Source organism: Bufo bufo, chromosome 5 (assembly GCF_905171765.1).
Source record: "Bufo bufo chromosome 5, aBufBuf1.1, whole genome shotgun sequence".
Taxonomy (NCBI): domain Eukaryota; kingdom Metazoa; phylum Chordata; class Amphibia; order Anura; family Bufonidae; genus Bufo; species Bufo bufo.
Window position 1 is genome coordinate 107,879,136 of NC_053393.1, and position 19,289 is coordinate 107,898,424.

The 19,289-nt window shown below is 42.4% G+C and overlaps 1 protein-coding gene across 3 annotated transcripts in view; it reads left to right on the forward strand.

The window, feature by feature from the left end:
• Nucleotides 1–19,289, forward strand: part of STAU2 (staufen double-stranded RNA binding protein 2) — a 321,730-nt gene that overhangs the window by 193,104 nt on the left and 109,337 nt on the right. For all 3 annotated transcript variants that reach the window (XM_040431992.1, XM_040431994.1, XM_040431993.1), the window contains exon 13: nt 3,340–3,650. In XM_040431992.1, coding sequence (XP_040287926.1) covers nt 3,340–3,650 — 311 coding nt within the window. The remainder of the gene's footprint in view (nt 1–3,339; nt 3,651–19,289) is intronic.

Below are 19,289 nucleotides of genomic sequence, written 5' to 3' on the forward strand. Positions count from 1 at the left end.
CCATTCACTGCCGTGCTAAATTTATATCAAGTTGACAGCTTAAATCAGACCTTTCATGTTTTTTTTTTATTCTAGATAAATACCTTTACTTGCGGGGTAACCCCCACTGATGCTGCCACCCTGCCAGTTTTTTTTAAATATGGCTCCTGCGCCCCGCTGTACCCCCCTGTAGTTTTCCCGCTCTGTATGTTAATACTGAGCATCGGTACAGGGAGGAGGAGACGCCAGGGTTTCTCAATGGGCGTCTCCTTCTCCCTGACTGTGCCACGATCCAATCACAGCGAAGAGCGTCACAGCCAGGGAGAAGGTGAGCTTTTTTTTTCTCTCTAGTTGTGACGCTCTCCACTGTGATTGGATCGCGGCACAGCCAGGGAAAACAAGACGCCCATTGAGAAACCCTGGCGTCTCCTCCTCCCTGTACCGATGCTCAGTATTAACATACAGAGCGGGAAAACTACAGGGGGCGCAGGAGCCATATTTAAAAAAAAAACTGGCAGGGTGGCAGCATCAGTGGGGGTTATCCCGCAAGTAAAGGTATTTATCTAGAATAAAAAAAAAAAATAATCATGAAAGGTCTGCTTTAAGGGGAGTGTCTTTTCTGCTGCAGCTAAGGGGGCGTGTCCATGCTCTCCCTATCACAGCTCAGGAGGCAGTTGAAGGATGAAACTGAGCATGTGCGGCCTTCTCAGTGAGCAGGACAAAGAAATTTAAAAAAATAGCAAACAGCAGGTGGCGCTATACAGATACATTTTACTCAATGACTGTGGTAAATTTTTAATTACATGCAATTACAAAAGAATTCCGATCCAGGTGATGGTTTGAAAACTGTTGAATATTTTTCGTGGGACGACTGCTTTAAGGCTCTTTACACATTTGAACCTACAGTTGGGTGGATACACAGGACATGTATGTGCAGTAGAGGCCCGTAACAGATGACATAGTGATATCCCTGCCATTGAAAAAAAATTTATGTCGTTGCATACCAGCGAGATGCTGAATGGGAACAATGGAAACGTTAATGTATATGCTGGGAAGTTTTCCTGACATATTTGTTACGCCCAGTGCACAGACACCGTGTGTGGTGGTTGTTTTACACTGCAGGAGGCAGCACGCTTTAAGTATGAGTTTTGTTGTACTAACTAATCTTGTTCTTTTTATTAATGCACGCTGCATTTGGCTGCTGATGGTCCTGGTTAGGATTTTGGGCAGTCCTTTGTTGGTGGTCCTTAGACTCTTATCCCAAATGTTCCATTGAAAGAAAAATAGAACCGCCCTTTAATTGGAAATTTATAGTGGGCAGCGAAGTAAAATGATCTAAAACAACTTTTGCATATGGAATTTCACTTTTCTAAACCAGGCATGATTTTAATTATATGTGTAATCTACTTGTGTAGTTGCATAACAATGCAGTCCACAGGATATACTTTTTTTTATTTTATTTTTATTTGTTTAATCTATGTGAATTGTGTCCAAGTCCATGTCCTAGACATCAATTTGATGCTTGGGCGGATCACACAAAACCACGGAAAGTGCTTGAAGGCCAATGCCTTGTGTTTGTTTTTCGTTATTAATACATCAAACGGACACACATCTGCTGCCTGGTATTGCTTTTATAAAACACTTTACAGTGTGCACAATCACATTTTCTCAGATGGAGAACTTTCGTTTAGACCGATCACCCTCAGTCTCCCCACTCAGCGCTGGCACGGCTCCATGGTAAATGACATGAATCACGCACAGTGTATGTTCTTCTGCACCGTGCCATTTAAACCAGCTTCTTGTGCTAAAAGCTTACAGAGCATTTGGACAGCTGAAAAGCTAAAAATGTTTGCACCCAATATAAGGCACTTTTTTTTATAACTGTTACCAGGTGACTCGGCTGCCAAGAGCACATTGGCGGTTCTTCAGTATTGTGCCATGTTTCTGATTGGTTAGATCATTCCCTTGTCGGACTTCTAACGTAGAAGTCATGCGCTTAATTTTTCTCAAAGGACCAAATTCACATGACGGTGACATTTTTGTAAAAACAAAACACAAACTTAGTCATTACGTTTTGTAAAAGGAAACGTGTGCAGGGGCGGACTGGCCATAAACCCCACAGGGGATTTTTCCGGTGGGCCGATGCTGTAGGGCCACACAAGCCCTCCTCAATGTTGCTGGCTGGTTGCATACTGCTGGGGGAACTATAGGGGTCATTATTAGAAGAAGTCCAGGCAGCATACTGAAGGGAGGGCTGGTTTGGTGTTGTGGCCCCTACCTCACCTCCTGAGCCCCCTGCACCATATCCATATTAAAGACAAGGAGGAGGAGGAGAAGGACAGAATGTGGCAGCTATTGATGGCCACCACAGAAGGACAGCTTCTGGAGAGGTACTTTGTGTTGCACTGTGCTATTTGCTTCTGTGGGATGGTATTACTGACTCTGCCAACTTGTATTGGCTCCATCTACTTGTGTTGCCCCACCTTCTGTCTATTTGAAACCATGTGCATCATTTGCGGGTAGGTTTTATGTGTGCAGGTGGTGTTGCCATGGCTGAAAATATAAAACCAAGCACAATACAGCGGCTCCCTGCAAATATTGAATATATAGTACCAGTCAAAATGTTCTACATTGAAGATTATATATACTGCTATATACAGCTATATACTGCACTTACTAAAACCAGCCTGTGGGAAGGATGGCTTTGTTTGGATTGCGCAAAAAAAATGGAGGCAGCCACACTTTGAAATGCATACTGCAAAAAAAAGCTGTGTATCACCATGCAGAGGTGTAGCTATAGGGGAAGCAGGGGAAGTGGTTGCTTTGGGCCCCAAACTCAGAAGGAGCCCTCCTAGGAGGAGGACTAAAACATTTTATTGTCAGGGCCCCTCAACAGTATTATAAAATGACATTAAATACAGTGTTGATGTAGGAAATGGACGGAGCAGCTGCTAGGCTACGTCTGAGAGAGCAATCTTGACTAGCCACAAGAGTAGGGGTTGCATGGGAGGAGGGGATTGTGAAGAAGTTGCTGATGTGGGGGCTCCGTTGGGAAAATTTGCTTTGGGGCCCAGTCATTTCTATCTACGCCACTGTCCCCATGGTTTAAAATAAAAAACCAGACACCGTGCAACAGCACCCTGCAACCATTGAGTATATGAAATAATGCTGTAGTCTCTATGAAGAGGAGTCTGAGGTCTCCATTTTGGTCGTGCACTCCAAACTCCTTCTCAGGGAGGATCATGTCAGCAGGATCTACCACACTCTCGCCTTGTGTATTGTCTACAAGTTTATATGCGTTGCCATTTTCTGTGATCATGGATATTAATTTTTTATTTTTCCTTTTACTATTTTGCTCAGCTCCGAAAGGAATTCTTCATCTTTCTCCTGATGTCTATCAAGAAATGGAAGCCAGCCGCAGTAAGACTGTCTCCACTCCTCCCGCTGTCAATTATCTGTCGCCCAAAGAATTGAACCAGACGTCCAGCTCATATTTTAGCACGTCGGTAACCCAAAGTTGCACATCTGCAGTTGCCAGAGAGCTCCTGACCAATGGCAGCTCCCCCGCTGCAGAGTCGGTTGGATTTTCAGGCAACAACTTGACAAGTTCCAGCTCCACTGTACAACCTTCCAAGCAGCTCGAGTATTTGGCAGGCATTCAAGGCTTACAGGTGAGCGAAACCTTTATCTCTGAGATTATGCAGATGCCTCCTATCGCTGGCAGATTGTGCAATTTCTCTAGTAGCCAACCGCCTACTGTTTTATGTCCTGACGCGTATATTGTATTGTGGTTTTGATCGTATTTTTTAAAAAAAATTTTGCCAGTTAAGTTTTAACTTGGTGAGATGTCATTCACAAATGCTGTGACCACAAGTGACAATGTGGCCCTCTGGAGTCGTCACCGAAGGCTTGTAATAATCAGGTTAATGCACCTGTCGCCTCTCCGGACATCTGTTTTAATAACTACTTGCATTCCCCATGTAATAACAATTCTTATGACTCTGTTTTGGAATTCCTCTATTATTCATACAGGAAGTTTATAAACAAATTGACAGCAATCTGCAATAAAGGTCCAACCGAGTGTTACCAGTTGGGAGTACACATTCTGCCAGTCTGTGCTGCCAGTGTCAGTCTGTACAGGGACGCCCAAACTGGTAACACCCAGATAGACATTCATTTCACACTGTTCATAACTCATTCATAAACTTCTAGACGCAATAGTAGATGAAGGACAAAACAGTGTCATACAAATAGATGCTCCAGAATTGTTGTTACAGACCAGTCAGAAGGGCTGACAGCTCCTCCGTAAAGGGGTTGTCCGCTTATCCACTGTGGTCAGCCCAGTGGATCAGGGTTAGTAAAATAATGAAATAAAAATACTTACCTTCTCCCCAACGCTCTCTTCTGGCTCTGTGGGACCCGAACTGTCTTCACTGCACTTCTGCTGCCCGCATGTAAATTTCCTGCACATACGTGGTCACGTGTGGTGTTGCAAGTAGTGACTCACCTCAGTAGTGACCACGAGGCACGTGATCCAGCAGTGATGTCCTGCTTGGAGACTCATCACAACTGAGGTGGGAGAACGGAGCCTCTAGGTGCAGGGGCAACGCCCCCCCCCCCCCCCCCTGCTCCTAGAGGCTAATTAGCATATTATAAAAGTTTGTTTTTCTCAAAAGGCTTTAGGCAGTGAGATGGCTCTAATAAAGTTATGTTCAGCTGTCAGCCAGCTTAATACCCATTTTTCAGGTGACACAAACCCTTTAAGGCCTTTTTAGATGGCGGCGATAACAGGAATTATGAACATCTGAATGTTCCCAATAATTGCCTGATTGTTGATTGGAAGTGATAGCTGTATTTACATGCAGCAATCATCTGCGCTAAATATGGACGTACGAACGTTCCCGACCGTACAGATTCATTGTTGGTAGCACATCCCTGTTTGCACAGGACAATTTTATGTGCTGCATTGAAGATGCAGTCACACAGCCGAGTTTTTGCTGATTCATTGGGTGATCAGCACCACCTGGGGCAATTATAGGGAATGAGCATTCGTATGAACATAAAATCTGCAGTGGAAAACAGCCATTTTCCATAGCAGAATCTGCAATCAAAGCGCAAACAGCAGCTTCCCATTGTTTTCAATGGAAAAAACGCTAACCTGTGCACATGGTAGTGTTTTTTTCCGCCACTGATTTCCAATCTGCATATTAAAGGGGTATTCCCATCACATACAATGGGGGCGTGCGCCGTGCGCCCCCATAGAAGTGAATGGGAGCACACCGCGCACGTTTGGCTCCTGCTCCCATTCATTTCTATGGGGCAGACGGAAATAGCCGAGCCAGCGCTCTGCTATTTTCGGGGGCCCCATTGAAATGAATGGAGGTTGGCTGCGCATGTGCAGTGTGCCCTCTGTTAATTTCCCCGCTCCGTTCTCGTTGTAGGTGCGGGTCCCACCTCTATCAGACAATGGGGGCATATCCTAGCGATATGCCCCCATTGTATGTGATGGCAAAACCCTTTTAATTCTTTGAAGAAGATTTTAGCTGACGCTAGTGAAGGGATGAAATGGCAAACACTTTTTTCATGTTTTTGACAGCATTTCCATCACCAAAAACACACTACTCATAGAGGCAGCCTGTTCAGGACACAGGGCGTACTGGAGCAGGCACCTTGGCTAAATGCAAGGGGGGGTCCCGTGAACCCCCCCCCTTCCCCGTGTCGGTGATCGCCGCAAACCGCAGGTCTATTCAGACCTCCGGTTTGCGGCTTTTCACTGTTTCGGTGGCGGCTGGTGGTGGTGCCATCGGGTCCCCATGCGGCTGTAGGGGGGACCCGATGGCATGGAAGGCAGCGCGATGCCTTCCTGAGGCATCGCCGCTGCCTTCCTGTGACGTGCCTGTGAGATCCATCCCCCTGGTTCTCACAGGCCAGAAGCTGTATGAGTAATACACACTGTATTACTCATACAGCCAATGCATTCCAATACAGAAGTATTGGGATGCATTGTAAAAGGGATTAGACCCCCAAAAGTTGAAATCCCAAAGTGGGACAAAAAAATAAAAATAAAGTTTCTCCCCCCCCAAAAAAATAAAGTTTCAATAAAAAATAAACAAAAACGTCATTTTCCCCAAATAAAGTTAAAAAAAATTGGTAAAACATAAAGTAGACATATTGGGTATCGCCGCGTCTGTATCGACTGGCTCTATAAATATATCACATGACCTAACCCCTCAGATGAACACCGTAAAAAAAAAAAACTGTGCTAAATAAACCATTTTTTTGTCACCCTACATCACAAAAAGTACAACAGTAAGTGATCGAAAAAGGCGTATGCCCACCAAAATAGTACCAATCTAGCCGTCACCTCATCCTGCAAAAAATGAGACCCTACCTAAGTCAATCGCCCAAAAAATAAAAAAACTATGGCTCAGAATATAGAGACACTAAAACATCATTTTTTTTGTTTTAAAAAAGCTGTTATTGTGTAAAACTTAAGAAAATTTAAAAAAAGTATACATATTAGGTATCGCCGTGTCCGTATCGACCGGCTCTATAAAAATATCACATGACGTAACCCCTTAGGTGAACACTGTTAAAAATAAATAAAAAAATAACGGTGAAAAAAAGCCATTTTTTGTTATCTTACATCACAAAAAGTGTAATAGCAAGTGATAAAAAAGTGCCAATAAAACCGTCATCTCATCCCGCAAAAAATGAGACCCTACCTAAGATAATTGCCCAAAAACTGAAAAAACTATGGCTCTCAGACTATGGAGACACTAAAACATGATATTTTTTTTGTTTCAAAAATGATATTATTGTGTAAAACCTACATAAATAAAAAAGTATACATATTAGCTATCGCCGCGTCCGTAATAACCTGCTCTCTAAAAATATCACATGACCTAACCCCTCAGGTGAACACCGTAAAAAAAAATAACGGTGTATAAAAAGCCATTTTTTGTCATCTTACATCACAAAAAGTGTAATAGCAAGCGATCAAAAAGTCATACGCACCCCAATATAGTGCCAATAAAATCATCATCTCATCCCGCAAAAATGAGACCCTACCCAAGATTATCGCCCAAAAACTGAAAAAAACTATGGCTCTCAGACTATGGAGACACTAAAACATGATTTTTCTTGTTTCAAAAATGAAATCATTGTGTAAATCTTGCATAAATAAAAAAAATTGTATACATATTAGGTATCGCCGCGTCCGTGACAACCTGCTCTATAAAAATACCACATGATCTAACCTGTCAGATGAATGTTGTAAATAACAAAAAAAAACTGTGCCAAAACAGCTATTTCTTGTTACCTTGCCTCACAAAAAGTGTAATATAGAGCAACCAAAAATCATATGTACCCTAAACTAGTACCAACAAAACTTCCACCCTATCCCATAGTTTCTAAAATGGGGTCACTTTTTTGTAGTTTCTACTCTAGGGGTGCATCAGGGGGGCTTCAAATGGAACATGGTGTCAAAAAAACCAGTCCAGCAAAATCTGCCTTCCAAAAACCGTATGGCATTCCTTTCCTTCTGCGCGATGCTGTGTGCCTGTTCTGTAAACTACAGAATCAGGGCCATAAATATTGAGTTTTGATTGGCTGTTAACCCTTGCTTTGTAACTGGAAAAAAAATATTAAAATGGAAAATCTGCCAAAAAAGTGAAATTTTGAAATTGTATCTCTATTCTCCATTCATTCTTGTGGAACACCTAAATCAGTTTTGAATACCTTGAGGGGTGTGGTTTCTATTATGTAAGCCTCACAAAGTGACTTCAGACCTGAACTGGTCCTTAAAAAGTTGGTTTTTAAAAATTTCTGAGAAATTTCAATATTTACTTCTAAACTTCTAAGCCTTGTAACGTCCCCCAAAAATAAAGTAATTCCCAAAATTATCCTAACATGAAGTAGACATATGGGAAATGTAAAGTAATAACTATTTTTGTAGGTATTACTATGTATTATAGAAGTAAAGAAATTGAAACTTGGAAATTTGCTAATTTTTCCAAATTTTGGGCAAATTTGGTATTTTTTTTATAAATGAAAGTGATATTTTTTTAACTTAATTTTACCAGTGTCATGAAGTACAATATGTGACGAAAAAACAATCTCAGAATGGCCTGGATAAGTATAAGCGTTTAAAAGTTATCACCAGATAAGTGACACTGGTCAGATTTGCAAAAAATGGTTTGGTCCTTAAGGTGAAATAAGGCTGTGTCCTGATGGGGTTAACACTGCAGATTTTCGCTGTGTTAACATATCCTAAAAGTGAAATTTTATCTTGTTGCCACTTAAACGTCTAGTTAAACATATATAACACAGCCCGGCATACCACGGACCGCTCTCGGCCGCGGAACACGGCCGTGTGCATTCGGCCTTAGGGTCCATTCACACGTCCGTTTTTTCTTTCCTGATCTGTTCCGTTTTTTCAGGAACAGATCTGGACCAGATCTGGACCCATTCATTTTCAATGGGTCCTGGAAAAAATCAGACATTGAGCTGTCCGTTTTTTTCCAGGACCCATTGAAAATGAATGGGTCCAGATCTGGTCCAGATCTGTTCCTGAAAAAACGGAACAGATCAGGAAAGAAAAAACGGACGTGTGAATAGACCCTTACTCTGATGTGTTGGGTTAGACAGTTCCAGACTCTCCCCCAACATCCAAACTTTCAAGAGTAACCTGAAAACCCACCTTTTCAGGAAAGCCTACCATCTGCAATGAGCATGCTGCCACCACACAGCCACATGAGCAGCCTACTATGTTCTCCCCTTCGCTTATAGATTGTAAGCTCCTGCGGGCAGGGTCCTCTACCCCTTTGTACAAGTCTGTTAATAGTTTCTTGTATTTTTATATTTGGGTAACCCTGACTTGATGTACAGCGCCGTGGAATTAATGGCGCTTTAAAATAAATAATAATATCTTGAACTGACGATGCATCCTTAGTCTTTGTATTAGCCCGGCATAGTACTGCAAGTGTTTCTTTTTGGCATAGATATCGCCCTCTGTGGGTATGTGCAGTCAGTCAGAAGTGTCGATTCAGCATGAGAACTGCTCTCCATCACACTTGCAGTTTTATCAGTTACTCAGCTCTGAGTAACCATGAATTTTCCTCCACTTCTCATGTAAAGCTGGACCGCAGCCATGTGCTCTATAACAGAATCGTTGCTTGGCTGAGCACCCAATATGCCTTTCCCTTCATTCCTGTGGGAATACGATACATCTTGATTACCTGCAGGTTACATCTATGCCGCAGTCTTCTGCTGCTTTGACTAATGAAGTGAGAAACGATTTAATGATTTAATGCAGGGTGTACGTGCGCAGTGTGCTTCTCCCCGCCACACAGGAGATGGCTAACACGTTTCAGCAATGGTTGACTTTCTGTTCTCAGCAAGAATCATAAGGCAACTGGCACACAAATTTCATGAGGATTTCTTTGCATTTCCGCACCAAGAACAGCATGTGTTAATTGCGGTTTTTGGTCCAGGTTTAATGTGGTTTTGCCGCAGATCTCACCCTCCCATTGAAAAGGGTGAAATCCGCACCAAAAAATCGCACAAACAATTGACATGTTGCAGATATCTAAATCTGCACGAAAGAAAGAATCTCATACACTTTGCTGGTGCTGTATTACGCTGCGGTTTTTCTGTACGTAAATCCACACGTAATCCGCGTTGTGTATAGGTAGCCTTAGTCACTTACCTGCATATTGTAAGAGCTATGAGCATCTCTCCTATATGTACTTTCTCATTTTCTGCATTTGGCTAGGATTTCATTCCCGGTATCATGGTACCATCGTCTGATGTCATGACTGTGGTCAGCTCTAGGAAGTAGAGATCAGCAAGGCGAACTTCGGGTCCCAGATCCGAAGTCACTTCGCTCAAAACTTTGGTTTAATGCTTTATGGAGATCCGAACTCTGCTTCCATTCCGACTGGTACATCGGAATCTAAGCCAAGTTCGGATCCAAGTTTTGAAATGGTTTTCAAGTTTATAAAAAAAAAACGAAGTTATTCACTGAAGTCTCACGAGACGGAGGCCGTACATTTTAATTATAGATAAACCAATACTGTTTCCTTATTTCAGATAAGTAAATGATCCATAATCATTCATTACAAAACCAATACAAGATATATGGATCTATAAGTATCAAATCACAACTCAAGCAATAAAGTTTTATACAAAATCACAGATCTTTTTATTGGTACAAAAAATAGAGTTGTGACCACTGGCCACACAGACATTTAAGAACACTTAAAATGCCATACAGACCGCAGATATGTGGTAGTTACAATAATTGTGCGTAAAGTGCAAGTGCTAAAATTACTTTACAGCAAAGGAGATTGGTCAATGCCCAACACCGAGTTAAGTCCTGTCTATACCATGTAGCAAACGGTAAACATTAAACCATAGACTAAAAAGGACCTATTACTCACATCGGTGACTCTAAACAAATAATGACATGAATGAGGAAGCATACTGACCACAATCTCTACCACGGCACTGACAGTCTGTGCCCCGACGTGCGTTTCGCCGTCAGCTTTTTCAAGGGGTAATGTCATAGACATAATTACCCCTTGAAAAAGCTGACGGCGAAACGCGCGTCGGGGCACAGACTGTCAGTGCCGTGGTAGAGATTGTGGTCAGTATGCTTCCTCATTCATGTCATTATTTGTTTAGAGTCACCGATGTGAGTAATAGGTCCTTTTTAGTCTATGGTTTAATGTTTACCGTTTGCTACATGGTATAGACAGGACTTAACTCGGTGTTGGGCATTGACCAATCTCCTTTGCTGTAAAGTAATTTTAGCACTTGCACTTTACGCACAATTATTGTAACTACCACATATCTGCGGTCTGTATGGCATTTTAAGTGTTCTTAAATGTCTGTGTGGCCAGTGGTCACAACTCTATTTTTTGTACCAATAAAAAGATCTGTGATTTTGTATAAAACTTTATTGCTTGAGTTGTGATTTGATACTTATAGATCCATATATCTTGTATTGGTTCCGTACATTTTAATGCTCCACAGAGACGGATCTCCGTACAGTATTAATCTGAAGTTTTCAGATCTAGGATCTGAAGCTCTCTTCGCTCATCCCTACTAGGAAGCAGTGCTGTGTGTGAAGAGATGGAGCGCTTGTAGAAGAGGGTCCTTCAGTTACATGCCCACTTCAATGATATTCCAGGCCCCTGTTCACACCCTGAGGCACCTGCAGAGGCATGCTGTAATGGCAATGAATAACTTAGTTGTACTTGTGATAATTAGGGAGCTGTTAATTCCCTGTGTATTAGCAGACCTTCTTATTTACATTGGGACTAAATCCCTCGCTTCCCGTAGGTTGAGTTCGTTAGACCATGTCAGTTTATGTAGAGGACCTTCATGGACAGGAAGACTCCCTAGGGGGATAGATCTTAAAAACAAACTCCAAGGACTTTGGTTTTTAAGGGAAAGTATCACTAAAAAATGTTCAGCCAGTTAAAACTAGAAAGCGACACACATTCTTCTTTCTAATTTGTTTTTATTTTCTGATTGTAGATTATTTTTATTCTATTTTCTGCACATGATTATGGGGGCGGCCATCTTTCCTGAGTTGTTCTTGACAGCATTTAGAGACCTGCTTTACAGCAGCCACCATTGGTCATAGACATAATAGGCTACACTCGCGTTTTGGGAGGATCCGTCATGGGTCTGCAAAAACGGATCTGTTACAATAATACAACCGCTAGCATCTGTCATGAACGGATCCGTTTGTATTATCTGTAACATAGCCAAGACGGGTCCGTCATGAACTCCATTAAAAGTCAATGGGAGACGGATCCGTTTTCTATTGTGTCAGATTGTGTCAGAGAAAACGGATCCGTCCTGGCACACAATGTAAGTCAATGGGGACGGATCCATTTTCTCTGACACAATCTGGCACAATAGAAAACGGATCCGTCTCCCATTGACTTTTAATGGAGTTCATGACGGACCCGTCTTGGCTATGTTACAGATAATACAAACGGATCCGTTCATGACAGATGCTAGCGGTTGTATTATTGTAACAGATCCGTTTTTGCAGACCCATGACGGATCCTCCCAAAACGCGAGTGTGAAAGTAGCCTATTATGTCTATGACCAATGGTGGCTGCTGTAAAGCAGGTCTCTAAATGGCTCAGTTTCATCAAGCGGACAGCAAAAAGCTAGAGGCAGCGTTTTGGTGTCCGCCTCCAGAGCGGAATGGAGACTGATCGGAGGCATACTGATGCATTCTGAGCGGATCCTTTTCCATTCAGAATGTATTAGAATGCAAACTGATCCGTTTTGGACCGCTTGTGAGAGCCCTGAACGGATCTCAGAAACGGAAAGCCAAAGCGCAAGGGTAAAAGTAGACATAGAATGTTGGGGGCTCATAAACTTCTATGGAAGAGTTTTCTAGGCATGCTCTGTGACCTGTGCAGAGGTCAGGAGGGAGTAGATAAGCTGTGATATTACTTATTGTAAATGGTGGATCCTGTCTATATAAAGGTGATATCTGTTATTCTAATCCTTCCTGATAACTGCAGTAAAGTGACCTGTACAGACAAGAATTGACACCTGTTATTAAAGGGGTATTCCTATCACAATGATCACTGTTTAATCTGTTAATGATGTGCCAGTGATCATTTTTGTAAATATATTGTATTGGCAAATTCCCTACCTCAATGTTGTCATATGGTATCCCATATATACGGCCACCGCTCGCCTCCCGAATTCATGGGCTGCACTCTGTGCCCCCCCCCCCCCACCATTCAAAACCTTTGCTACATCAATTTGATATAACAAAAGTTTTTGTAAAGTGTAGTTACTCTTTAAGGCCCCCATACACATTATATTAATGTTGGCTGAACCCGTAGTTTTTAGCGGGACTAATTGTATAGATTTTACATACTATATGGATAGTCTAATGTATATGAGGACCACCTGACTGTCCCCAGCTAATGACACTGGAGAGAAGGATTAGGTCCTTTGAATTTTAACTCATGTTCTCCTGGGTCAGAGGCGTCTGGCAGGAGCTTTCTCTATCTACCTATTAAGAATATATACACGGTTGGCCTAACTGAGCATGTGTGTGTATGGCAGAGTCTGGAGATATAGCGGTTAATGCCTGTCCATAGTGTATGGGCACCTATTAGAGTGTCGTCAGATGTGTAGATGAGACTGGAGAGGTGTCATTTCAGAAAGCCAAGGGCATAAAATGGGCTTTTATGATTATTTGTCTGACTGGGGAAAAAACTGGTGATGTTAGCATATTTTATTTGGTTTCTTTATATTGTTTTATATGACCCTCTATTAATCCTAGGTATTGTGGTATCAGAGACATTGGAAGCATACCATTGGAATATGCCATTGTCTCCTCTGGTGGTTGTCCATGTGGCCATCTAGCTATTTTTGATCGTTTCTTCCATGCAATAATTGTATTATTTTTTTTTTCTATTTTTTTTAACTTTTTATATAAAACAATTTTCTTTACTGTTTTTATCACTTTCTTAGATGTCATTCTTAACAGAATACTGTACACTATAGTCTTGTGTCTTGGCTCAAGTTATGGGAAGGGATGACAATTGGGGGGTTTGTAAGGATACAGTAGTATTGGTAAATGTGGGATATGGGGGATTGAGTTTTGTTTTACCCTCTCTGCCATAGTGGAAAATGCTGAGAAGCCAAGTCGGATGGTAATAGGTTCTATCCTAGAGGCCGCGCCTGTGAACTGAATCTCTGTGGGAAATGGCTCAGTACGGGGGCAGGTCTAATTACACGACTCCCTCGCAGAAAGCAGCCTGTAACAAAAAATGCAGCACACACATTTGCTTTGTTTGTTCTGTGCATGTGAGAAAGTCGTTTTGAAAGACTACTGTGTCTTCAAAGGAGAGCGTGCATGTGAATGTTTGTGTATACAGTATATCTCGATGTATATAATATACAAGTACAGAGGCGATGCATACAGTGCCTTTATGTAAGTAGGTGAACACAAACATCTACACAACAATCGCAGTTATAAAAGGAAGCCTGTCATGATGCACATAGCCTGCGGAACATCAATAAAGTCTGGAGGGGCATCGGCCAGTGTGACTCTTAAAGGGAATGTCACCTATTTTTACTGTATGTAGTCAATAGCAGTGCTATGTAGTGCTGTCTGACAACTATACCATTGTCTGGGTTAGTGTTATTTCAGAACGCCAGAAAATGAACTTTGTTTGTTTGGAATGCAAATTAGGTCCAACTTGCTTAGCGGGCATCACCAACAGTTCAAGACCACCCCTTTACTTGTTCCCAATACCTCGCCTTCTAGTCTGCCCCCTCCTCTGCGATGTCATATACTCCTTTTGAACTCTCCCTGCGTTATTAGCCTTTTTGAAATCTCGCACAAGTGCACTGCCTGCGCAGTGACTTTTCTGCAGTGGGCATGGATTCACTGTAGGTAGTGCCCATGCACCAAGCCCTGTGGTGCAAGTCTGATGCCCACAGCAGGGATGTCTCTGCACTTGGGCTATATTTCACCGAGGCAAGCGCAAACGATGCGGGCAGAGGTCAAAAGAAGTAGGTGTCTTCTCAGAGGAGGGCGCAGACTGGAAGGCCAAGTTCTGGGCACAAGTGAAGGGGCAGTCTTGGGTACTGGAACAAGTGAAGGGGCGGTTTTGGGTTCTGGAACAAGTGAAGTAGCGTTCTTGAATACTGGGAACAAGTGAAGAGGAGGTCTTGGGTACTGGAACAAGTGAAGGGGCGATCTTGGGTACTGGAACAAGTGAAGGGGCGGTCTTTGGTACTGGAACAAGTGAAGAGGAGGTCTTGGGTACTGGGAACAAGTGAAGAGGCAGTCTTGGGTACTGGGAACAAGTGAAGAGGCAGTCTTGGGTACTGGGAACAAGTGAAGAGGCTGTCTTGGGTACTGGGAACAAGTGAAGAGGCAGTCTTGGGTACTGGGAACAAGTGAAGAGGCAGTCTTGGGTACTGGGAACAAGTGAAGAGGCAGTCTTGGGTACTGGGAACAAGTGAAGAGGCAGTCTTGGGTGCTGGGAACAAGTGAAGAGGCAGTCTTGGGTACTGGGAACAAGTGAAGAGGCAGTCTTGGTTACTGGGAACAAGTGATCACTGCCCCAAACAAAAGTATAGTTTTTATTCATGTTAGACAGTACTACATAGCATTGCGATTGGTTACATACAGTAACCTTCCTTTAAAGGGAACTTTTAAGACCTTTAGGCCTCTTTCACACGAGCGTGACGGATTAGGTCCGGATGCGTTCAGGGTGCATTCAGTAAAACTCGCCCCATTTTGCAAGCAAGTTCAGTCAGTTTTGTCTGCAATTGTGTTCAGTTTTTTCCGCACGAGTGCAAGGCGTTTTGATGCGTTTTTCACGCGCATGATAAAAAACGGAAGGTTTATAAATAGCATCTCCTAGCAACCATCAGTGAAAAACGCATTGCATCCGCACTTCTGGATGCAATGTGTTTTTCATTGAAGCCCAATTCACTTCTATGGGGCCAGGGCTGCGTGAAAAACACAGAATATAGAACATGCTGCGTTTTTCATGCAACGCAGAACTGATGCATTAAAAAAAAAAAACGCTCATGTACACAGACCCATTGAAATGAATGGGTCAGTACTCAGTGCGGGTGCTATGTGTTCACGTCACGCATTTCACCCGCGTTTTAATTTGTAAAGTGGTAGTATTTTATATATATATATATATATATATATATATATATATATATATATATATTAGTTGTAAAATGTACTTTACCGTCTGTAGATAACTGCGATGTGGAGTACACCATTTGCCTGCTTGCCGGTCTGACTGGGAGCGCATCCAGTCAGACCGGCACAGACAGCAAGCAAATGGTGTACTCCACATCGCAATTATCTACAGGCGGTAAAGTACATTTTACAACGACCATATATATATAAATACTACCACTTTACAAATGAAAACATTACAAGTGGTACAGTATATGCGCATTACAAGTTAAGAACACTGCAGATCACTAATGGACATCAATTCACTAAGTGTCTTATATGGCCATAAGAATGATTGAAGCAATGGATTTCTACATCTAAACCATCACTATATCATCTGCGTTCAGTTTTTTATAAATATGTATTAACATTTTATGGTTGCGATTGACCGCATATTGACATTCTATTTAGAAGATTGGCGGTCTACAATCATTACATCTATGGTTATGTATTAGTATAGGATGTATATGTTATTATAGTCATTTTTATTAATGTAATTTCATGTGGTACCAGTTTTATAGGGGAAATTAAATAAATATTTTTTTTTAATAATTAGTATTGCGTTTATCCGTGCAATACTGGATAGTGTGTGCCAGCCCAATTATCATTTGGTTATATTATGTTTCCCGTTCCCTACCTGGGTATAGTTGAGCCACTAGACCTATATATATTTATATACTGGTACATGTGTTGAATAAAGCAGAAACTTTTTTTAGAAGATCAGATTCTGTCAACTTTATTTTCTATGTTGTGAATCTGGGCGTGAGGTTAGGCTACTTTCACACCAGTGTTTTTGCTGGATCCGTCACGGATCTGCAAAAAACGCTTCCGTTCTGATAATACTACCGTCTGCATCCGTTATGCACGGATCTGGTTGTATGATGTCTTCTATAGCCAAGACTGATCTGTCATGAACTCCATTGAAAGTCAATGGGGGACGGGTCCGTTTTCTATTGTGCCAGATCCATCCCCATTGACTTACATTGTGTGTCAGGATGGCTCCGTCTTGCTCCGCACCACATTGCGGACAGAAAATCGCTGCTTGCTGCGTTATTCTCTCTGTGATGGGGATGCAACCAAACGGAACTGAATGCTTTCTGGTGCACTCCATTTCGTTCAATTCTGTCCCCATTGACAATGAATGGGGACAAAACGGAAGCGTTTTCCCCCGCTATTGAGATCCTATGACGGATCTCAATAGCGGAAAGGGAAAGCGCAAGTGTGAAAGTAGCCTTACCTGGATATCCCAGCGAGTAGACTGCATGAGGAGGGTTTTGTGCTTTCTTAAAGGGAACTTCTCACTCTTACAATGGTAGGTTTGGTCACTGCTGAGAGCCGGACACGATGATTAATGGTGGTTAAAGGCACTAATCAAACATATGTTTCCCTGACACGATGATTGTGTTGTATATCATTGCTGGATATGGCCGCCTTTATGTCCTCCTAATGATGGAGTAAGCTGGCTTTGTGACATGTGTGGGTTTTCATGCTCCTTTGATTTGGCACCATGGGGGGCTGACCTCCACAGACATTGCAGAGCTAGGTTCCTGCTGAGACCAGAAAGGTACTGGAGGACGCCTCACTTGTGGTGGCTAGAGATGGTATGGCCAAGAAACGTGTTCACAGTGAAGAAATCCCTGCATGTAATGATGTAACGCTGTGAGACGATCAGTTTGAATCTACTGAGAAGTGTATTTCTTAATACCTTTATATCCTCTTAATTGTGTTCGGTGTGACTTTTGGTGCACTTTCAAAGACTGACATTTATCATTTAGTTTTACAGTAAATAGAAGGAATGCAGAGTTAGAGGACCTGTCGCCTCTCCTGACATGATTAAGTGATAACTACTTGCATTCCCCATGTTAAAAAAACAATTCTGGAACCTCTTTTCATACAACTCCATGATCTGCTATTCCTGTGTTATTCCAGTTAGAAGCTACAAATGGATTACTAGCAGTAATTTCCCGATACATCTCCACGCGTAAATCTCCGATCCCCACAACCGCTCCTTCTTTGTTCTCTTCTCATCTGTTCCACACAGATTTCTCACGTGCATCCTCCATACTCTGGAGCGCACTACCCCAGTACATCACACTCTCCTCCAACATCCAAACCTTCAAAATTTACCTAGAAAGCCTACCACCTACAATGAGCATGCTCTCCAAGGCCTCCTACCCTCTGTACCAGTTTAATAGTTTCATGTTTATCGTATTTAATATTTTTTATATTATGTGCTGTATGTGTAACCCCCTCTTGATGTACAGGGGAATGGAATTAATGGCGTTTTCAAATATATAACACTAATAATAATGAAGGTTTGCTGACAAACATTTTTTGTGTCCGCACAAACGATCAGATTACCCGATGAACGAGCGTTTCACTCTCTTATTGGGCTGTCGGCGGTACATTTACAGCACCAGATAATCGCGTTCCTATGAATGCTCATTAGCGATTATCTTTAAGATTCTCGGCCCGTGTCATCAACTTTGTGCTGCCCATACTAACGGCAGTATAAAGTAGAGACAGGTGAGTTGATTTCAGCGGTCTGTCATTTAAAAGTTAATATAAGTGGTTGCCGAGAACCAACACCACAATTATTGCAGACTGGGCCTGGAAAAGAGTCCCGGCCACCTGAGAAGAGTCCTGGTTATTCATGACTTCCTGCTCTCCTGCTGATGACTGACCGTCTTCTACCTAGTTTTCTCCCCTTCTCTCAGCAGATGGACGGGGAGAGCAGGAGATTGGGAATAACCAGGACTCTTCTCAGGTAGATTTGACTCTTTTCCAGGCCTGGGCTGCAATGATTATGATGCTGGTTCTCAGCAACCACTTACTTTTAGCTCATGAGTGACACACCGCTGAAATCTGCATTTCTGTCACTATTTTATGCGGCCCTCATCGAGTTCAGCATAACGTTGATGACAGGTTCCCTTTAAGAGAACCAGTCGTCCTCAACAAAATTTGTGGTGGGAATTAAAAGAATCAATTTCTGAATCCTTAATCCAGCAGAGCCATTGTCTGATCATCTGTGATAATTCTACAAAAAGATCCCCCTGTCTGAATTTCTTTAAATCCTGTGACTGAATATCTGAGTTAATTGCGTTGGAAGTTCTGGCAATGTATACGTCAAATGTAAAACCCTATGTATCTTACATAGTGGCATGTTTTGCTCAAGACCGCAGTGGTAACAAAGTAAACCGTACAGTATGCAGTATTTTGGTAGTGGCCCCCTGTACAGAACAGCATGGCAAGCTACATCTGCCTATGTGTGCCCACACATACTAGTCCAGTGAAGACCAAAATAATGCTTTTGGGTGAACAATGGCCTATGCCAGTGGTCAGCAACCTCTGGTGTGAAACTACAACTCTCAGCATGCTCTTTTGACTTCTGTGGGAGTTTTAAGAACATCATCTGAGAAAATGTGCATGCTGGGAGCTGCCGTTACACAACTGGAGTACTGGAGCGTACGTTTTAGGCTCATGCAGGGGCGGATTGGCCATAGACCTTATAGGGCCGATGACCAGGGGTCCGTCTGGGTCGTCCTCA